Source organism: Podospora pseudoanserina, chromosome 6 (genome assembly GCF_035222485.1).
Source record: "Podospora pseudoanserina strain CBS 124.78 chromosome 6, whole genome shotgun sequence".
In the NCBI taxonomy this organism is placed as follows: domain Eukaryota; kingdom Fungi; phylum Ascomycota; class Sordariomycetes; order Sordariales; family Podosporaceae; genus Podospora; species Podospora pseudoanserina.
In genome coordinates, this window is record NC_085925.1 from 3,277,714 (window position 1) to 3,297,920 (window position 20,207).

The 20,207-nt window shown below is 51.6% G+C and overlaps 6 protein-coding genes across 6 annotated transcripts; 3 read left to right on the forward strand and 3 right to left on the reverse strand.

Moving 5' to 3' along the window:
- Nucleotides 1-35: 35 nt before the first annotated feature.
- Nucleotides 36-5,620, forward strand: QC764_608200 (uncharacterized protein). Its single transcript, XM_062949308.1, has 10 exons — nt 36-144; nt 202-2,510; nt 2,611-2,938; nt 3,004-3,482; nt 3,540-3,716; nt 3,776-3,887; nt 3,937-4,237; nt 4,292-4,498; nt 4,553-4,914; nt 4,969-5,620. The coding sequence occupies exons 3-10, from the start codon at nt 2,878-2,880 to the stop codon at nt 5,385-5,387; spliced, it is 2,118 nt and encodes a 705-aa protein (XP_062798023.1). The 5' UTR covers nt 36-144; nt 202-2,510; nt 2,611-2,877; the 3' UTR covers nt 5,388-5,620.
- Nucleotides 62-2,368, reverse strand: QC764_608190 (uncharacterized protein). Its single transcript, XM_062949307.1, has 2 exons — nt 1,074-2,368; nt 62-1,013 (listed from the first exon to the last, which is right to left on the reverse strand). Exons 1-2 carry the CDS (start codon nt 1,447-1,449, stop codon nt 241-243), a joined length of 1,149 nt encoding a protein of 382 aa, XP_062798024.1. The 5' UTR covers nt 1,450-2,368; the 3' UTR covers nt 62-240.
- A 4,284-nt stretch (nt 5,621-9,904) lies between the features above and the next one.
- QC764_608210 (uncharacterized protein) lies at nt 9,905-10,774 on the forward strand (the record flags this gene model as incomplete). Its single annotated transcript, XM_062949309.1, has 1 exon — nt 9,905-10,774. One exon carries the CDS (start codon nt 9,905-9,907, stop codon nt 10,772-10,774), a length of 870 nt encoding a protein of 289 aa, XP_062798025.1.
- A 195-nt stretch (nt 10,775-10,969) lies between these two features.
- On the reverse strand, nt 10,970-12,346 carry QC764_608220 (uncharacterized protein; the record flags this gene model as incomplete). The annotated part of the gene is made up of 1 exon (XM_062949310.1): nt 10,970-12,346. One exon carries the CDS (start codon nt 12,344-12,346, stop codon nt 10,970-10,972), a length of 1,377 nt encoding a protein of 458 aa, XP_062798026.1.
- Nucleotides 12,347-13,096: 750 nt separating this feature from the next.
- QC764_608230 (uncharacterized protein) lies at nt 13,097-15,065 on the reverse strand (the record flags this gene model as incomplete). The annotated part of the gene is made up of 2 exons (XM_062949311.1): nt 14,696-15,065; nt 13,097-14,625 (listed from the first exon to the last, which is right to left on the reverse strand). The coding sequence occupies exons 1-2, from the start codon at nt 14,778-14,780 to the stop codon at nt 13,097-13,099; spliced, it is 1,614 nt and encodes a 537-aa protein (XP_062798027.1). The 5' UTR covers nt 14,781-15,065.
- Nucleotides 15,066-18,329: 3,264 nt separating this feature from the next.
- On the forward strand, nt 18,330-19,711 carry QC764_0098260 (uncharacterized protein; the record flags this gene model as incomplete). Its single annotated transcript, XM_062941040.1, has 2 exons — nt 18,330-19,045; nt 19,112-19,711. Exons 1-2 carry the CDS (start codon nt 18,458-18,460, stop codon nt 19,709-19,711), a joined length of 1,188 nt encoding a protein of 395 aa, XP_062798028.1. The 5' UTR covers nt 18,330-18,457.
- Between the last annotated feature and the right edge of the window lie 496 nt (nt 19,712-20,207).

Sequence of the window (20,207 nt, forward strand, 5' to 3'; positions counted from 1 at the left end):
CTCCCGCCATCCCGTGATCATTCAACTCAGGTGCACATTGCATCTCGAGCAAGACGTTCAGTTTTCCCGAATACATAATTTTCAAATCGCATTCTTCTCTTTTGCTACATTTCCGTTCGATTTCCCCTCCAACCTGCAAGCTATGTACACGATCCAAACTATCCACCCATGAAGGCTTCTTGCTAACCGCGATAATCCCAGTTGAGTACATCCCCAACTCGTCCCAGTGCCAATGGCTCACTAAGCCTCAACTTCCTCGTTCTCCTCAAGGGGGAATCCGGGAGGGGGAGTCCATCCAGGAGGAGGAGTCCAGCCACCTGGAGGACCACCGGGACCGCCAGGACCACCGAAACCAGGGTTGGGGTTGGCAACGCCACCTTCCTCTCCAAGGTAGACAGCAGGATTAATCTTGTTGCTGACAGAGGTGTCGATACCGAACGACAGCCAAGCGAAGAGACCATCCTCGACCGAGTCGCCGAGAAGAGTGTACTCCATCACCGGGTCAACTGCGCCAGCCGAGCCCTGGGCGAGAAGGAAGTCCTGAGCATTGGTGGTCAAGGGCTGACGGTTGGTGTTGTACGGGGCCGTCTGCTCAACAGCGGTGATGAGATCCTGGTCGAAGTAAGCCTGACCAATGTGGCTAGCATAGTTGTCATGACCTAGGGTCTGGTTGGGCTGGAGGGTGGCGTTGGTGTGAACCATGATGTGGATATGGGCAGTACGTCCGGTGTAGTGGCCGGGGAAGATGGTCTGGAAACGGGCAACTCCATCCTCATCGGTGGGCTGGATGCCACGAAGCCAGGTGTTGTGGATGTTGGAGGCATCAGCGGTGTCGCCGTTGCCGCCGGCGATGACACCGCCATACACACCAGTGGCGTTGCAAGCCCACGCCTCGAGGTAAACATTGGGAACAGGGTCGCATGTGTCGACGTCGATGACTTGGTAGTCAACAAGGAGCTCAACGCCTTCCTGGTCCTCAATGAGGTTTTCACGCACGTATTCGCCGGCAACATCTATTGTTGTTCATGTCAGCTGAGATGACTCTTTCATCACGGATAGTCACCATCACTCACAGTATGGGCCCTGGGTGACCTCGGGGCTCAGAATGCAGGAGTTGATGCCCGCAAAGAGGGTTGCGCTATCGGTGTTGGGGGTGTAGCCAAGGGAAGTCTTGTTGTGGCTCTTGGCCAAGACATCGCCGATATCACGCTTCTTGATGTTTCTCTTGCGACGAGCCTCTTCGACCTGAGCCTTACGTCTGGCGATGTTCTTGGCCTCGATTCCGCGGGCGCGGAGCTTCTCAGCACAGTGGCTCAGATCAGTACGCTTAGCGTTGGCGAGGAACTCCCGTCGTTCGGCAGCCTCCTGGGCGATATCGTGGCCTGGATGGGCGCTGGCTAGTCCTACCAGGACAGCAAGGCCAGTGGCGGCGGCTTTGGTGAAATGCATGGTTTAGATAGGTGAGTGGACAAACCCAAAGTAAGTTGATCTCTGAGTCTGAGATGAGCGGAACAAGAGCAAGAAGGCTTCTCTTGGCTGATATACTTATACATGTTCAACTCATATCCGTCCTCCTTGCCGTTAGCCTTCCCGCCACGCATATCGTCTATCTTGCTACATAATCTACGCGACACTTCCCTGCCCGAACTGGAAGCCAAGTCGCATGAAGTTGAAGCGAAAGGGGCATATAGCCGCTAACCGAGCAACCGACTGCAATGACGCAGCAGTTTCTGGTATGGTGAAGCCATCTTTGACCTATCAGATGCGAAGGGTAACCAAGCATTGCCGGGCCCTCAAGGTGTATAGAGCATCCTCAATCAAAATGTCTTGGTATGTGGTGGATTCAGGGGTTCTACACAGTAAAGTGGACGCGCAATCCAGTGGAGCGACGCGGGACATCGGCTTGCATAGAACCTCCCACATCCCGAGCTCAACTGCCATTTTTCGAACCGGGTAAAAGAATAAGCTTGGAAGATGGGAGCCAGGGTGGTGACAGTAACTGGCCGAAACGGAAGGTTGTATTCCGGCGCCGCGCGATCCCACAAGCCGGTGGTAAAGATTCTGGCAGGACGACGGCGGCTTGGATACTCCTGCCGGCTTCAGCATCTGGAGCGGCGGCCCTCTTGTCGAATTCGCGGCGAGGCCCGCTTCTGGTGACACCGGAGGTGGGGGGCCATTGAACGTGCGCAGGAATAAGCAGCATGTTATTCGTTCTTATCAGTAGGTGAGGAGCTTCTCGCTGAATTCTAGATCCCCGAAAAGCTTATTTTCTGGTAGTTGAAGATGAGATCTCACTGCCATGGAGGGCTTTTGCGGGCAAGATACACATAGGAATGCCGCTCGACAGTGAACTGCAGGGCAACACCCCACACGGCGTTGGTGTCCTGAAGTGGAAACTGCGATATTTGTGATATCACAAGGAAATGGAAGTCGTTTTGTTTCGGCCAGTGCAAGAAACCCCCCAATCCTGATAGACCTGGGTTGGTGTTGGGTGGACCCATTTCATGTGTGTAAGTGCAAGTCGGCAAGTTCCACCACACAGAGAGCCCAGCAACTCCAAATTGTTCTCGACACAGTTGTGCAATGTTCAGACTGATCGATCAGGCTCAGTTACGCGCGGGGGACAGTCGCTTGTCGCCAATGAATTGGAAAGACGCACTCCCAGTCGAATTCGAATTAGCGCTGGCAAGTAGGCTGCCGCTATGCAAGCCACTGGCACTGCCTACCACCTGACCATTTGGGGCTCGAACACCATGTCAAACCTCAGCTGGCGTGCTGCCTGAGTGACAGTCGCACACAAGAGCCGAAGTTTCTTTGCACATTCATCATCCCGCCGTACACTGGGCAGCACCTTTTTACGCCAAGAGGCCCTCGATCATGTCTTCAACAAGTGGTCAGAGGTTCTTGATCTGTGTCGACTATGGCACCACCTACACCGGTCAGCCTTCTTGGTCCGCACTGCGGGGCATATCCGTATGAACTTCGGAGACTGACCCCTTTTAGGAGTGGGATGGATTCTCACCCACAGGACCCGCCCTTCTCAGCTCAATGAGCTTAACATTGTGAAAAGATGGGGCGCTATTCATCGCCCGGAGACATCCCAGGTCATCGGCCCGAAAGTTCCTTCCATCATCAGTTATTCAGGAACATCCGGCCGGCGGTGGGGTTATGGGGTAATTGGAGATGCTGATTCTCACATTCTACAATGGACCAAGTTGGAGATGGAGCCACCCACTCGTCTCGAAGCACTGTCCCGGCTCAAGAGAACCCTGGAGGCGACGCGTGGCCCCGTGTCACACAGACAACATGCGTCCTCGCTTGTGCAGGGGATCCCGCTCCATTTGATCAAGTCGACCGAAGACGTGGTTGCTGACTATCTGACTGAAGTTGCTCAGTGCGTTCGTCAGGATATCGAGACTGTTCAGAGAGATCGAAGGGTCATTGGCGACTTTCCCATCGAGCTCATCATTACGCATCCAGCAGTAAGAGATGCTGGCGGGCGTTTGCGTCAAATTGTGATAAGCTGACAAGACAACCAGATATGGCACCCGCGCGCAATGAACACCACTTTCAGAGCGGTGAATACTGCCTTCAAGAGAATCTTTCCTGAATTCGAGTCAAACCCGGGGAAGGTCAGACTTACCACGGAATCGGAAGCATGTGCCCAGTACATCATGAAGACATCTACAAGCGCGCATAAACGTCATCTCAGACGGGTATGAACACCCGTGTTTTCTGTTTTGCCAAAAGCCAATACTGACGCGTCATCTCACAGGGAGCATGCTTCGTGGTTGTTGATGCCGGAGGCGGGACAGTCGACCTTGTATCCTACCGGGTGGACCAAGACACGCCCTCTTTCCAAGTCAGTTTGGTGACTGAGATGTCCAGTAAGCTTTCTCTTTTGCTACAAATGTTCTGATGCTAACGATGAGACAGGCGGACGTTGCGGTGCGACACGGATAGATGACTATTTCATTAAACGCTTTCTGCCCCGCCGCCTTACCCCGGATGACTACCGCAAAGTAGTTGAAGATGCTGAGTCCAACTTTGGCAGCGGACCACATGTGCTCTTTTCAAGACGGCAGCAAGCAATGCTCGAGAGCTTCCAGTTTGCCAAACACAAGTTTGCAGGTGTTGGTACTGAGGACGAGGAGTTCCGAGTGTTACTTCCTGGCGACCTTGACATACCGGACAATCCTGAGAGAGGGATCTCGAATGGAAATCTGCAGATTTTGCCGTATGGTCTCCCAGCATCCATCATGACAAGGTCAAAATACTAATAGGAAGATAGTGAGGACATGGAGCACATGTTCCAAGAAACCGTCGACGGCACCGTGAACCTCATCAGACAGCAGATCACGCAGCTCGAAGTCAAGAACCTTCGTGTATCAGCCGTATTCCTGTCTGGGGGTCTTTCAAGAAGTGAATATCTTTTCAAAAAGGTTGAGTCGGAGATTGGGCACCAGTACCGATTACCAGTGTTCCGAGGGCAAGAGGGGTAGGTCTTGCCGTCTCCTGTGGATCTCGGTGTCTCTGGCTAACAGCACTTCAGCGACAAAAGCAGTTGGACAGACGTTGTCATCGGCGCAGCAATCCTGGGGCTCGGGATGAACTGTGAAGTCCCACCCGCATGTGCCGAATGCCCATACCACATAGGAGTCCTTATTTCCCAACAGTTTCACGAGTACGAGAACGACGAGAAGCAGGCCTACACGGATGCCATTGGCCAAAGCATGCGCGCCAAAGACCACCTCAAGTGGATTGCTGCAAAGGGAGATATGATTACACAGCCGGATGGCATCAGCAAAAGTGTGAAGCTTGTGAGGAAGATTCTCAAGCTGAATGACCAGGTGCTGAAAGGTTCTTGCACCGTCGTCATCTCCCATGATTCCAAGCAGGGTGACAAGCTTGAGGGTAAGCAAATGCTCAGTGTTGTTCATCTCGGCACGTACTGACGCCCGTTCCTAGACATCCGAAACCTTCAGAAGGTCCAACTCAACTACGACTTGGCCACCCTTTCCACTGCCGATAAAGCCAAAGTCATCCGCCGGGACACCGACGAAGACACCAAAACACAATATCGGCAAGTGGAATTGGAGTTGGTCGTTACAGTCCGGGAGGAAGTTGCGGCTTTTCAACTGTATGCTGGCCAACCGGGAGGAATCCCCATCGCTGAGGCTGCCACAGATCGTAATGGGCAGTTCATTCTGGGAAACGCTGGTAGCCAGAGAGAGCAGCACCTGCCCGTCGTACCAGATAAGGATTCAGCATCAGGAGCGGGATCGGACCCGAATCAGGAGTCGACAAGCTCCAGGCAGCCTGGGCAGGGACGTAGGCCCATCTACGACACTGCAGAGAGCAGTAGGAGCAGGAGGGTTTACGTGTGAAAGAGTTGACTCTCAGGGTACCATATACCTACATCCCTTTCACAAACCTAGACTTTGAACTCTGTCATCCCGAGTATCCCTTATGTCACATACGGCACTGGATAAACTGTTCACGAGTCCAGCCTCTTTGTCAGAAAAGGAACATCTTTCAGTTAGCTTTCTTCCCATCACCTGTTGAAAGAATTGAATTGTTACAGTCTGTTCAACTAGGCCTGCCGACGATCAATTTTTAGCACTACGCTATCATTGCCTTTCCTGAACGTTGTCCGAGGTGGAAAAAACCCTCACAAGTCTGTGTCTGGTGGGCAAAAGTTGCAAGACGTCGAGGAGCTATTATTAATATCTCTTCTGCATAAATACCCGGCTTTTCTACCTCTGTCGTTGTGGTATTTGATAATAACATTTCGAACAATTGACTCTATAAAACAAGGCAGCAACAAATTACCCCCCTTCACTATTTAAACCGCCTTACATTTCCTATCACGGTTGACTGCTTTTGCAATGCCATGTTAATACAGACTTTCCATACTGCTCCCGAGCGGCAAATGTGTCTGTTGCGGTGTAAGTCTTCAGTACATTAGCCCTCAGTGTAAACACCATCTTGCTCGAGTCTAGAATGGGCTGCGAAAAGACACAAACAGAGCTGTCCAAACCCCACCGCCACCAGCAAGTCCAACCTGGTCTTCGGCTTCCTCCTACAAAGGGTACGGGACCCAACCCCCCCGTATCCCCCCTCATACAGTTACCGACTATCTACATATTCACAACCAGCACCACTAAACCCGCCCGGGGCACTCGCCCCGACTCCCTATGGATATGGTCATGAATTCAGATACGGACAGGGATTATTACATCAAGCCCCGTCTACATATTCGCAACCACCACCACAAAACCCGCTACAGGCGCTTGCCCCAGCTCCCTATGGATAAGATCATGAAGTTAGACACGGGCAGGGATCGCCACTTCAAGCTCCGCACCCAACATCTCAATCAGTGCGCACAACGAACACGTACTGGGCCCCACCACCGGCGCAGCTCACACGACGTTTACAGGCCAAGCCGTCGCCGAGAAAGAAACAAAAAGCTTTCGGGCCCCACCCTTGCATATGTAGGCAAGAGGAGTACACGCACACATGCCTGCTTGTTGCCGTCCCATTCCCAAAAGGTTGTACGGGAGCAGAAAGATCCGACTGGGCCTGTCATCGCTGCCATGAAACTGTATGTCTCGCTGATTTAGTTGTCAGAAATAATAAGCTAATTGCTTGTGATGTACTATAGGAATACGTAAGGAAAAGAAACACGGCTAAGTATAATGGAATAAAAGATGCGAACCGACGGAAAATGCGAGAAGAAGCGGGTTTGGTGTGTATTTGTTTGAAGGGCGAGAACAAGAACTATTGTTCTGCCGAAAGGTGTGAAGTGAAGACGAACCGTCCGGGGTCGTCCTGTAGCGCGTGCACAGCAGCCAATGTTGGGGGCGTGGTTAAGTATCACCCTTTACACCCCTTGCTCTACAAAAGGTATATGGATATGTACACCTACCTGAGTCCTGTCATATGATTGCGCCGTGAAACGAGCTCAAGGAGGCTGAATACGAGGCTCCAACTCCCGAAGAGAAGAGACAGTGGGATGAAGCTAGGGATATGCAGAAAAGGAGGGACATGGAGGTAGCCCAAGCCAAAAAAGAAGAAGGGAAGGCAAAAAACCGAGAAGAGTTCAATTGAGTGATGCGAGAGGCTGAAGGCAGGAAAAGAAAAAGGCGAATTGGAAATGCCCTGAACTACTGAGCTCAACACGGCGGCAACCTGAAATACTTAAGTAAATTCCCTCGGGAGATACACACGACAGATTAGCCGATATAAGAGCGATGGGCCGGAATTGCAGTAACGGGGAAGCTGACAGGCAAAGGGTGGGGTTGCAGACATGGAGTGTAAAAACAACAGCTGGACTGACCAGAAACGGGAGTGTTTAAACTAGTCATTTTTCATTTCTTAAGGAATGCATTCGTAGTTATTACGCAAGATAATACTATCTAAAAGATTATGGGCAATTGGTGGTTTCTAAAATTATTTGAATTAGCTTCTGGCTTTTCGTTTTATCTTGCAGCTGCGTATTCCGCATTGCCGGTAATGTGTGGCTTGTACGGGTGCTGGCCCATTGTGAAGCGTGGATCAGTCTCAATCTGCGTTATGGGTTTTGGAAAGACTAAATCGAATCAAGAAAGCTTAGCATAGGTACGGTGCGTGTGTGACGAAAGTGTCAAGGTGGGCGGCCCTTACTTGGAATGACAAGCTGGGGGAGTCCCAGAACCGTGCAGCAGACAACTGGGTCATAGGCAGACTCGGAACATTTACCTCTTCTGCTTGTCAAGGTAATGATGAAGTGGCCTTTTTCAGTTTACTTTAGAAACTTAGGTATGTATCGACATCTTCGTTTACACCACACTGTATGCCTGACCCCAGAAAAAAGAGGTGGACGTCTTCATTGCCTCAAGTGGCTCCTATATCATATGGAGGGCCGTAATGACCGTACTTAGGCACTACTCCGCCGTTCTATTCAACAATGACCATCAATGTACTTTCCTCGGATTATTTCGGAAACTACGGATATGTCACTGGGCGACAAACAAGGCCTGCTGATGATATACATGGCAACCGCATCTTTGATTGAATTTTTCTACGACATCGTCCTAAGGAATTGCGTCACAAGGTTACGCGGTGTGTGAGGTATTACTCCCGGCGGATTGGTCAAGCAGGCTGCTCCAGGGCTTCGGCCCTTAGGTCCACTTATTGGTGTAGGATAAGGAAAGATTTTTGCTCTCCAGAGCTGCTTGTAAAAGTATCTAAGAATATCATCAACTATTACACATCTCTGCGGACTCAAAGATCACCAGGTGTCGAGTAGTTACCGTCGAGACTGTTTCTGTATAAATATACGAATTCCAGCTTGCTTTAACTGCTGGGGTAGTCGATGTCGATGTGAGCAACCGTCGATGTTTCACAACCAGACAACAAGCGTATTCTTTACCTTACACCATCTACTTACACTGCATGACTCTTTATACCTCGGTTATAAAAGATAACATCTACCTACCCGGCGTTTCCTTGAAATGGAGTCTCAGCAGTGCCAGTGCAAAGCTCCCGTACCAGATGTGTATTACATATGCGTGACTTGTAGAGTAAGTCCCTGGCCCCAATACACTAGCACTGAACGCAAAAACATACCTACCTTATCCAACACAGCCCCTCATATTCGGAAACAACCCCAGTTCAGCATCCATCTCAACAGGCGCCGTATTCATATTTGGTAACAAATTCAAGCTCGGAATCCCTCTCAACAGGCCACATATTCAACGGTGCCCTCGCATTCGACAATAACCCCAGCTCAGCCAGCCCAGAGGGACTGAAGCGAAAGAGAAAACTCGAATATAAAGAAGCAGCGAGGAAGGCAAAGCAAAAAAATGCAAATGCTCAGGGGCGCAGGTAGGCTCAGCAAGACGGCAACCTGAAGTACTTTAACGGAAGTGATCAGCAAGGTAGGCATACATCGTTCGCCAGGCTAAAAACAAGGGAAATAGGGCGGAGGTAGAGAAATGGGGAAGGCGAAACAGCAAAGGTTTGGTTGGGATGAAATTTGATCGCAAATACAGGGCCGCTGATGACACGGGGAAGATAGCATGGAAACCACCCAGCTGGTTTTGGGACTGGAGGGGGCATGTTGTCGGTGTTGCGGGATATGAGTGGATTTGTGATGGATCTTGGTGGTTTATGGTGTTGTGGAATTGCGGTTTTGAGTTTTTGGTTTCATTTTTAGTGGCTTTTTATTTATTTATTTGCAGCTCAAGGTTATTGGAGGATCAGCTGGTCTGGGGTTCTAGAGCACAGGTATATCTAGTGATCAATATCAAGATTGAACATGTTAATGATCTCAATGGTTATGTCCCATTCTGTCAAGCATCACCGTAAGTACCTACCTACCGCCCTTACAATGGCGAGCTCATGAAGGTAGCAACAGGTAGTATCTCCTGCTATATCAAAAATCCCGTATATAAGCGGCTATCAACTATCCTGTGAGACCCAGCCTCATTCAAGACCCCTATTGCAGACAAGGAAGTCAGAACAACAATTAACCCCTGTCCGGGACACTGGCAAGGCTCTGACCTGCGCCGCAAAGGGGGCTTGATGAGCTGAACCACCATTGGACACCAAATCAAACGGTATTGGCCAAGATTTGCCTGGACCACCTGCACTCTGCACTGTCACCACCTATCACACCCCACGATGGCTTAGTTTGGCGCCCAAAAGTCTGCAGCGTAACCGCCACAATTCATTCCAAGGCAGACTATCAATTCTGGGCAACATAGCACAAGTACCGGTACCTTCCTGGGGCTGAACCCCTAAACGCGAGATACCCCAAGATTGCACGACAAAGACTGTTACCTGATTTCCCACCTCCATCATTTCCAACCTCAAATCATCATCGCGTCATGACACCAACCAAGAACCATGCGCCGCGACAATGTTAACCGGCATGGAATTCTGGAAAGACTTCCCCATCACCAACAACAACGACAGCAACACCTTGCCATTATTACCCATCACCAGCCCAGAAACATGGCTCCGTTTAATGAACCACTCCACCGCCAAGCTCGGCCTCTCCTACTTCCCACCAAACCTCATCGCCGTCCCTCACAACTTCTCCTCATTTGACACCATCCCAACCAACAGCCTGGTCATCACCCTCCCCGACCCAGACTCCTCCCGCTTAGAAAACAACCCTCAGCAATTAGACCAACTAATCTACGGTCTCATCTGCACGTTAGCCGGCATCTGGGTGGCAGCCTGGGCAGCATGGACGTGGTACCACAACGGCACTCTTCTCATCCCACGAGTATCACCACCAGGCTCAAAAGACGTAAACAATGACGTCGAACTCGGCGCCCACACCGCAGCAGTGGATTTCGTCTCCCCTGAAACATTCCACGCTGGGTTTCTAAAGTATTATTATGATGTCGGCGGGGATGAGCACCAATTGGCGGACAATATCTTCAACCACTCCGCTGACTCTCACAATAAGCGGGAGAAGCCAGTCACGGGGGAGGATGTGGAGGAGTTGACAAAGTTGGTGCAAAAGATGTACGAGATTGATGTTGAACTGTTTGGGTTGCAAGATGCGAGGTATATCACCGAGGATAAAAAGGATAAACTGAGGAGGAAGAGGGAGGCGATGCTAGTGGAGGCGGCGAGGGTAGTGGAATCTTGGGCGGATAGGCGGTGGTTGCACATCAACAAGTGGGAGGAGGGGGAGTATGACACTGTCTTGGAGATTCTGGACGTGCTGAGGGAGTATGTCGAGGCGGAGAGGCAGAAGAGGGTGTATGTCTATTAATAATGGAACATTTATGCAAAGGCCAGATGTATTTGTTGCTAAAGTAATAACAGAAGAAATCAAAAATGTGCACAGAAATCACCTGACCTGGCCGTGAACAAAACCAACAGCGATATATCCCAAGCGCAACCCCCCAACAAGACATCACGTCGTCATTTCTACAATCCGAGCCATGTTGATTCTCAACCGTCCCCTTCATCTTCTTCCTGCATCCACCTCCACCAAGAATTCACCTCCTAAACTGCGCACTCCCATCCTCCCCAACCCCCATCCTAGCCTCCATCTCCGCAGGCAATCTATCCTCCTCCTGGGTCTCCTTCCAGTTATTCCCCCCCTTGATCTCCACCGTCGGCTTCCCAAACCCAAAATCAAAAGCAACATCATGCTCACTCTCCCAATCCAGCTTCTGCCTCTCCTGCACCGGCAACCCCGCCGCACTCTCCAAATCCCGCTTGCTACTACCACCACTGGCAGCACTGCCAGACCGTGTATGTCTCCTGAACGGGTTGTTCTCCATCCGCTTGTGCCACATGATGTAGAGGATGACGATGAGCAGGACCAACGAGCCGCCTCCCAGACCGGCTGCAACGCCGATTTTGGTGGAGAGGGGGATCCCGCTGCTTTCAGATGGGGTGGGGCTGGTGGAGGGGGGGGGGTGTTATTGAGGGGAAGGTCGGGGAAACGTTGGTGTTGGTTAGGGGTTTGTGGTGTCGGAGGTTGTTGGGGAGAGGAGCTGTCGGTAGCCTCGTCGTCGACTACGGCGTTTACTTGGGTCGGTTGGGGTGGGGTGAAGACCGACATGAAGGGGGAGCCGTTGGCAGGTGTGACGAGGCTGAGGAAGGGGGAAGTGTTGGCGGGTTGGTCGGCGGTTGTTGTTGGGGCGGGGGTTGAAGCAGGAGCAGCGGTGGTATCGGCTGGCAGTGAGGGGAGCGGGAGGAGTACTGCACCGCCGGCGCCAGAATCTGCATCTGGGGAGGGAGCTGGAGGGACATCGGGCGCTGGGGCTGGCGAGGGCACAGGTTCGGGGTCTTCTTGCTCGGCGGGAGGGTCGGCAATGACAATCGGCGCTGGTACGGGTGCCGGTCCTGGGCTTGGCTCTGGTGATGGAGCGGGAGCTGGTGCAGGCGTTGGTTCTTCGACTGCTGGAATCTCCGCGACGGGCACAGGCACCTGTACAACTGGAGCAGTCGATTCTTCAGGCGTCGGTTCGGCAGTCGGAGCCTCGACGACGGGTGTCTCCTCCACAGCGGGCGATTCTTCCTCCGCAGGCATTGGGGAAGGAGTTGGTTCTGGAGTCGCAACTGCCTCCTCATCCGGCGTTATCGTCTCTGGTGGCCCGATAACCCCGTCCAAAATCTCTGTCGGATCCGGAAGGGCGCCCACGATATCATCCGCCACCGTCGGCACCGGGACCGCATCGATCAAATCCTGAAGTCCAGGCACAAGCCCTCCCCCATCTGACCCTGCCGGTTCCTCAACACCATTACTGTCCCCTCCCAACAAATCATCCAATGTCGGCAACTGGGCCATCGCCAGCGCGGCCTGAAGCCAAAAAAAGCGGATGACCAGCATCGTTCGATATTTTCCAAACAACAAAAATTACAAGAATATAAGATGAAGAAAAATAGGCCAACGCCAGGGCTCAGTACAACAATAACATCTTGGGCTGGTGCCAAAAGTGAAAGCCAAACGACAACCGGTTGTCGAGAAGAAAACCAGAAAGGTTCAACGATTCAACCCGTTTGATCATCCCATGCACGGACGGGCAGCTGGATAGAAAGAGCGAACATTATCGTCAAACTTGGCATTCTGCCCGTGTCCACGATTCCGGGACTATCTTCGTTTCAGATGTTGGAGCTTTTGGTGGTGAACGCGGGGATGCAGGGGTTAATCGTAGCCGAAACGGGAAGCTCGCGTATCATGATGCCACTGATGCTACGAAAGCACCCCTGAGATCCGCGGAAAAAAAGCCACAACCTCGGTGTCCAAGCGCTGCCCTATGACGCGGCGTATCAAGATGTTCTCGGCTGGGAGAGCCTGCATTCACCACGAGTAAGTGTTCTAACCTGAACCTGACTCGGATTGTGAGATCAGCTGAACATGCTGGTAACAATACACCAGCTTGTGGCGCCCATGAACGTCTCGCACGAACATCATACGTTATAACAAACGGCTGTTATCATAAACGTAGCTCTTCTGATACAAGCTTGTATGCACTGAACCCAACTGGTGAAGAACAAAAAGGGGCAAAAAGGGGGGTAATTGCCAAGCAACATGTCTGCCCATGCTTGGCATATCCAACGAGACTTCAACAAGTTCAGATCACAACTGATCACTGATCCAAGAATAGAGCCAGTAGCTTACACCGGCAAACCCGGCAGTCGCCAGTCCTCCGAGGAGCAGCAGATCCAGGTTCTTGGCTTTCCATATCGGCATTCTAACGTCTGCCGTCTGAAGATGCATCGGTCTCATCTTCCCACTGTTGGGATCCAGTCCGAACTTTGCATCGTACATCATCTCCTCGATCAGGTCGGCGGCATAATGTTTCTTCCGGGCTGATATTCGGGCAATGTGCCTCATCCGCTCAACATTTCTCGCAAAGCTGCCGTCCTCATCAAGCAGTACCTGCCGGCCCTTGTCGTAAATCTCGTCTCTTGTGAATGTGGCCTTATCGAGGCCCAACCCGACACCTGCTTCGACAATCCGTAGACCGTTCAAAAGCTGGTCGAAAAAGAATCCCAGAGACAACATACGCACTCCATGGTACATCGCCTCATTGACACTGCTCCCGCCACCATGGGTGACAAAGAGTATCGTGTCCGGATGATCCAATATTGCTCTCTGAGGCGCAAAAGGCGTGAAATACCACCTCTCGCTCTGATTTTCCAGCAGCATCCCCACTGGCTCCCTGACTCCCCCAGTCCACTGATTCAGCAACGGCTGAAACTGCTGCCTCTGTTTCTTTCCGACCGTCCAAATCACCCCATCTACCAATCCATCCGCCAACAAATCCCCCAATGCCCCCAAAAACATCACAACCTGCTCCGTCGGCAGCGTTATATGCGTCCCAAAACAAACATACACCACCCTCCTCTTCTTCCCCCGCTCATAGAACCCCCTCAACTCCCCATCCAACCCAGGGTACTCCTCCGACAAAATCGGCCCAACAGCCTGCAAAAGCGGCGGGCAATCTTTTGGCGTCTCCAATCCCCAAAAGCTATTCACCAAACCCAGATAATCCGGCTTTCCCGCTGTCACCCCGGCCAGGGGGTAATTCACTCCGGCCTCTCTCCTCATCCTCTTGACCCACCTCAAATACGGCACCACCGTCGTGATTGCCCTCAACGGCCTCAGGGCCGCGCGTATCCTCTGCCAAAGGCTTGCCTTTTCCGAAGTCAGGGCATCGACTTGAAACCCAGGAATCCCGGGGATATGCCCCGCTGATACCATCCCGTACGGCATCTGCGGCCAGACCATCGCCACTGGAACGCCAAACTGTTTTTGCATATCCCTTGTTGCCTCGACAAAGAAATCAGTCACGATCGCGTCGGGGGAGATGGCTTTGGTGATGCGGAGGAGGTGGGTGTAATCTGACGTCCAGAAGGCGTCGACTGTATATTTGGGCGCGAAGTAAGACTTGTAATCAACGCGGATGTCGGTGTTTTGGAGGGCGAGGTAGTGGGCTTCTTCTTGTTCGGGAGTTAGAGGGTCGCCCATGGGGTGGATGTGGGCAGGGGAGATAAAGGCGTAGGAGGGGTTGGTGAGGATCCATTTCTCTTGGGTTTTGTGGGTTGCGAAGTGGATTGTGTGCCCGCGGGAGGCGAGCAGGCGGCCGAGTTCGAGGACTGGGGCTGAAGTATGGGGAGGAGGGGGTTAGAGGTTGGTGGAAAAGAGAGTGGGCGATAAAGAAAGAGGTATTACCGGCGTGAGTGAAGCCGCCTGTCCCGGTGACGAGGAGAATGGTGCATTTGGAGAGGGTTTCGTCTGAACTTTGATCGGCGGACATGGCTTCGGGTTAGAGACGAGGTTGAGTTTGGGGGGTTGTTTGCATGTCGATGAATGAAGCGTGAAAGCAAGCACACGTCGTCAAAAACGGTGACACGGACACGGAGAACAAGAAGCTGTCTGACATCCGGGCCGTTTCATTGGCCGCTTTGGGACTCCCCGCGAACCTCACCACGCCGCGAATGGTGGGAGTCAATGCAACGTTTGTGCAGCCAACAGTTTACAGCGGGATGAAAGCTGACAGCAGACTTGCCATTAGAAGTATCTGGAATCTGCTCATCATCATACCATTTGTTGGTCCTCGCCGCTATTGGTGGCTGTGCTGTCAGCGACATCACCGAATGGCTTGATATGGCCCGTGCACCGATCAACACATCATTTCTTTTCACCTCAAATCGTGATTGCTTACGACTATGGAGGTGTGTATGCCTTGCTTCGTTCACTGCCTTGGAACCTAACCCTAGTTGAGATCACGTTAAGACTAGGGTAATTGCACTATCATGCTGAATCGAGAGTAGGCGCGTACACGATTTGTCTAGGTAGGTAGGCTCAGTCAGTACCTGGACGGCAACACTTAACAAGCGATAGCTGCCCACCTGATCAAAAATTCCGCTATGGCCTCTCTCAACCTATCAAACTCCATCTGAAGCTTTGACACCTGAGTATCCATCCTCACTTCATCAAACCTCTTCACCAGGCGCAAATCGTCAAAGTGTTTCAGTCCGCGTTCAGTGATTCGTCCAATCTCTGCTGGATTTCGGGGACAAATGCAAAGTCAGTATATGTATCACCGGACGGTAGATGGGAGACTCGGAAGAGTCTCTCATCTTTCGCATGCCAATTAGTAAAGTCATCATCATCATCATCATCCACGTAATCATAGAGATGCAAGCGGAGCATGATTAATATCTCTCGGGGGGTAAAACCGCATTGCATCCTTGATACTTCGGTTGCGGAGAGCGGCCGCCACCCATGACCGATGGCTTCTCGTAGAGTGGTGTGCTCTTGGCTGTCCCACCAAACCGCCCCCATCGATCCATCCATGGTCCTCATGTCCTCCCAGTCATCGATTGTGTCGAGTGCCTGTACGCGTAGTACGTGCCGGATGACCGACAGCAGGGGAGAAAAGGCGGTCATGATGCTGGCACATCAACCCTTGTGTTTGACGGCGTAATGTGGTGGGAATAGAGCAGTGGAGGTTGAAAATTGAACTCAAACACCCAACCCCTGCCAACGTGAAGTGCCGAGTTGGGTCGCGCCAAGAGTGGAGCGAGCTGTCAAAGGGTGGGGGTAGGTAGGGGCCTTGTGGCTTCCCGCTCGCCTATGGGCTTGTTGTCTCCTCCCAGTCCATACCCCCAAAGTCGACATCAACAGACCCGAGTTGAGGAGCGTCAAATGATTCTCTGTCAAACCAAACCCAACCAAGCGCCCAATAATTAACCATATACAATTATACGGATGGTGAAGGTCAGGAACGTCAAACGGCGACGCTCTCCGTTGTTTACCGAACTGACTCACGAGTGTCGACCACGCATTGTAGGGCCCCAGGCTGTCGACTTTCCCATGCAACTTCCGACCTACCTCTTTCAGTCTGCAGGAAAAGCGCACTCGAATAATCGCAGATCCTCTCACGCCCTAGTCTCTGTGGTCAATGCCCACCCCCAACATGAGCATCAGATCCTCCTGTGCATGCTCCATGAACCACAAAGTTCCCATTCAGGTCATGAACCACGCGATCTTGGCGCACACAGTAAACTGCCTTACGTTCGTAGACCCGGTCAAGTTGATGCCCGATGAGCCCACTGAGGCATTCGAGCGATGGGTCAAGCTGGGATAGACTGTGACAGTACAAGAAGTCCAGTGCCGTCATCGCTTCAAGTTCCCAGTTGTGAAGGTTCCGGAAGAATCGTACAGTCAGGCAGGGTGAGGCCATAGTGAAGAGGACGTTACTGCCAAGAGCAGGAAAGAAGGCTCGTATCAATAGGATGGTCTCAGCACGAATAAATCCTCGCTCAATCATCGCTCGTTCTGTCGTCGACATTGGTCTGCGCCTTCTGCCTATGGTGGCCAGTAAAGCCTCGTGGCATTCGGTGCTGGGATTTGGGGGCAATATTGAATGTGGGCTTCTTCCGGTCAGCCATTGCGGCTCCCGCAGCCCCATCCACTCGACAGAGTGGTCTGCCAGCAGTCTTTGGGCACGGAGAACATGTTGAACGAAGTGGCCTGTGGCTACTTCCACACGGCCGACAACGAACATCATCGGGGGGGTTGTGATGGACTATAAATCTGGGCATTCATTGATGATTGGTGTTGCTTCTTTCACTGGGGTGGCGAATGTCCCTTAGTTCGCGGGCCGTGCTGACACTATAGAGGCGAGCGAAGGTAATTGCTGCTTTCCAACCTTCGACTGTGAGTCTCCGTGTTACGCGACGGGTTACGTACTGATCACAGATATACTGGTGGAGGCCGGAACTGGTTCGGAAAAGAGCACCAATATCGTCCATCGAGCAGTAATCCAGGATCTAGTCCATAGCCAGTGTGACCCGGGTGAGCGATAGGAGATCGAGATTAGTACCCATCGTGGTTGATCTTGGTAAAGGTGCAATTAGGTGGTCGGAAAAGTAATGAAGACGGCAGTAGATGATGTCGAAAGAGGTGGCAGTGTGGAAAACAAATGTGAGGCACGTGAACCAAAAGATTTCGAATAAATATCTATACTGCGCGATAAGATTTTGTTTTGTTTGTTTGTGTGGCTCCAGTCTGTGGAGGGCTTCCAAAACACCACCCGTTCGAGGTATTCAAGCCTTCGCGTCACTAAGCTTTTTTTCCCTATCACAGTGCGCCAGACTACTGTTACTCTTGTCCTGCGTCGGGGTCCGGCCTTCTTCTATCTTTTTTTTGCACTTTGCACTCATTGACCTGGCGCAGTGAACGTGAAGTTCCTCAATTCACCTGGCATCTTTTCTTCTAATCCTGCTCCGATACTATCCTGCCCTTGATCTGCTCCAGACCCACCTTGGAAGGACACGCGGTCTTGAAAACCTAGTTCTGTATCGCGAGTGAATTGGCTGCTGGGAGCCAAAAGTGAACCGTAGAGCAAGACTATCCTGCCCTGCCAGTAGCCTGATCCACCTCGAGACGGTCATTTCCCTCCTGTTCTCCCTGCTCTCTCCTTCCTCCTCTCCCTCTTCTTTCCCCCCATTTTTTCCATCCTCTTTTTTCTGGTCTTCTCCCTCGGCATCTCCCTTGCTGGGGCTCTTTCCGAGTCTTACGAGTCTCTACGACACTGGTGTCAAATACCTACCTGCAGTTCCAGCAATCAACGGCGAAGACGGAAAAGGAGCTGCACAAATCAGAAACTTGAACAGACACTTCACCTCATGTCATCTGTCTAAGTTGTTTGGACACATCCCCCCTCTGTCAATAATGTTTGCTGATTGTCATTAGATTTACGTCACCGTCCAGATGGCCCATCACCTGAATCTTTTGTCGTTGATGGGAGTGTCATTGGTCATGGACAATATCATTGATAAATGCGCCATGGATGATGTCCTAACTCTCTATCGGACACAGAGATTTCTAAATGACTACATTTCTACATACCTGGCCCGGCGGGCCAGGAGAAAGTTCACCACAGAAGGTCTTAAAGTGGCCTTGATTTTCGTCCGCCTGTGCGACATGGCTAGGCATTGTCAGCTCGAACATCCTACAAGTCAGGACACTAAGTTGGCCATGCAGATCCTCGATGAGGAGCAAGACCTTCTTTCGATTACCACACCGCGGATTTTGTTTGACCTCTGCCGTGTTGAGGAGCTCGCGGCAAGATTTGTTCGATTTGTCTTGCGGATCCAACGACGACTTGCCGATAAAGCCGAAAGATGGATCCGAGTTGAGGAACCTGCGTGGCTCGCACCGATGTTGAAACCCAAGTACCGGTACTTCGACAAACGTGTTTACGAAGAGAAATTGAGGACCCTGAGCACTGCCGTTGGAAGCCATCGACGGCCCCTCTCCCAAACCGAGGTCGCCAGGTTAGAAAGGGCATTCGTTCGAGCAGAATTGCTGTTCTTTCTACATGCTGTTTTTTCCAAGGATATCACAGACAGAGCCTTTCACAAACTGCATCGTTGGGAAGTCGAGGAGCTTCTCTGCGCACTCGATTTCATGGAATGCCAAGGCCTGCGTCGGCTCACTCACGACACGCGCACCAAAGCACTCAGATGGCTTTTCAGATATCAGATCAGCCAGGCCTTCTATCGACGCTTCGTAAGTATTTATTGTGGTATCAGTCCCAAGATAGTTGCCGGCTAACCATCTTGGTCCCTTGCATAGTACGATAAGCACTACGGTTCCAGGCAACAAAGACTACGGTTTACTGATGTTCCATTTAACCATGACGGCCATTCTAACCTTTCGCAAGTCCAAGGTCAAGATCATTCCGACGACATCAAATGGAATGTGCCCAAGTGGACGGACCCTCTCGGACCCAATGCCGCATGGTCAGCCTACGCAAGCCAGTTCCCAATCCAGGTTGAAGATCGAAACAACACCCGGATGACCCTGTCACAGCCAAGGTTCTTTCGCGCCCCAGGGATCTACGAGGATTTCGTTTGTATCCAGAACTACCGATGCCTGGCCTGGGTGATGTGGGACGCGGATACAACGGCGGCACTCCAGCTTGGACCAGTTGAGACCACGACCTCCCAGATGCCGCCTCCTGTCCTCCAACTGGTTAACTTGGCTAAAGCCCTCGGCAAGGACTCGTATGAACGTTTCTTGGAGTCCACAGGAAAGATCAAGTATAGCCCGCTGCAGCTGTATGATCTCGGCTTAGACAGTCAGGTTCTCGACTCTGGGCAAATTCCAGAGATTCCAGTGGTCCAAAAGGCTATCAGGGATGAGGACGTCAGAAAGGCAGTAGCTGAGTTTTGATCTGCTTGGAATGGAACTTGGGTAGGGAGGTAAAGACGAGTTGGATTGGTCACGGAGATGCTTGTAGCACTCATGTTAGCAATAGGACTAGACTGATGCGGATTTTAGTGAGTCTTTGGCTAAGCCATGTGACTCCATCAGGTGCTCTGATTAGTCAAACAATGCATGATCGGCATATATAAAGGTGCGACTCTACCTACCTAAATAAAATTCCAACCACAGCCCTGGTGTGAGTGGCAAAGACCTCGGCCTACGGCTACTACCCTAATGCAACTTACGTCTGACGATAGCTTCATTCAGAGATATTGGGTTAGGAGGGCTCGGCACTCGTCCTGGATATATTGCGTTTATTCTAGTGTTTCTTGTTAGATCTCCGGATATATGTTGGTTGAATTTTTACCTTATTTCATGCTTTCTTTTCCTTTGTTATCTAGCAGATCAATTCTACTTATTTCTCTGCCCTCATCTCGACCTCCACAGCATGAGTCCCACCATT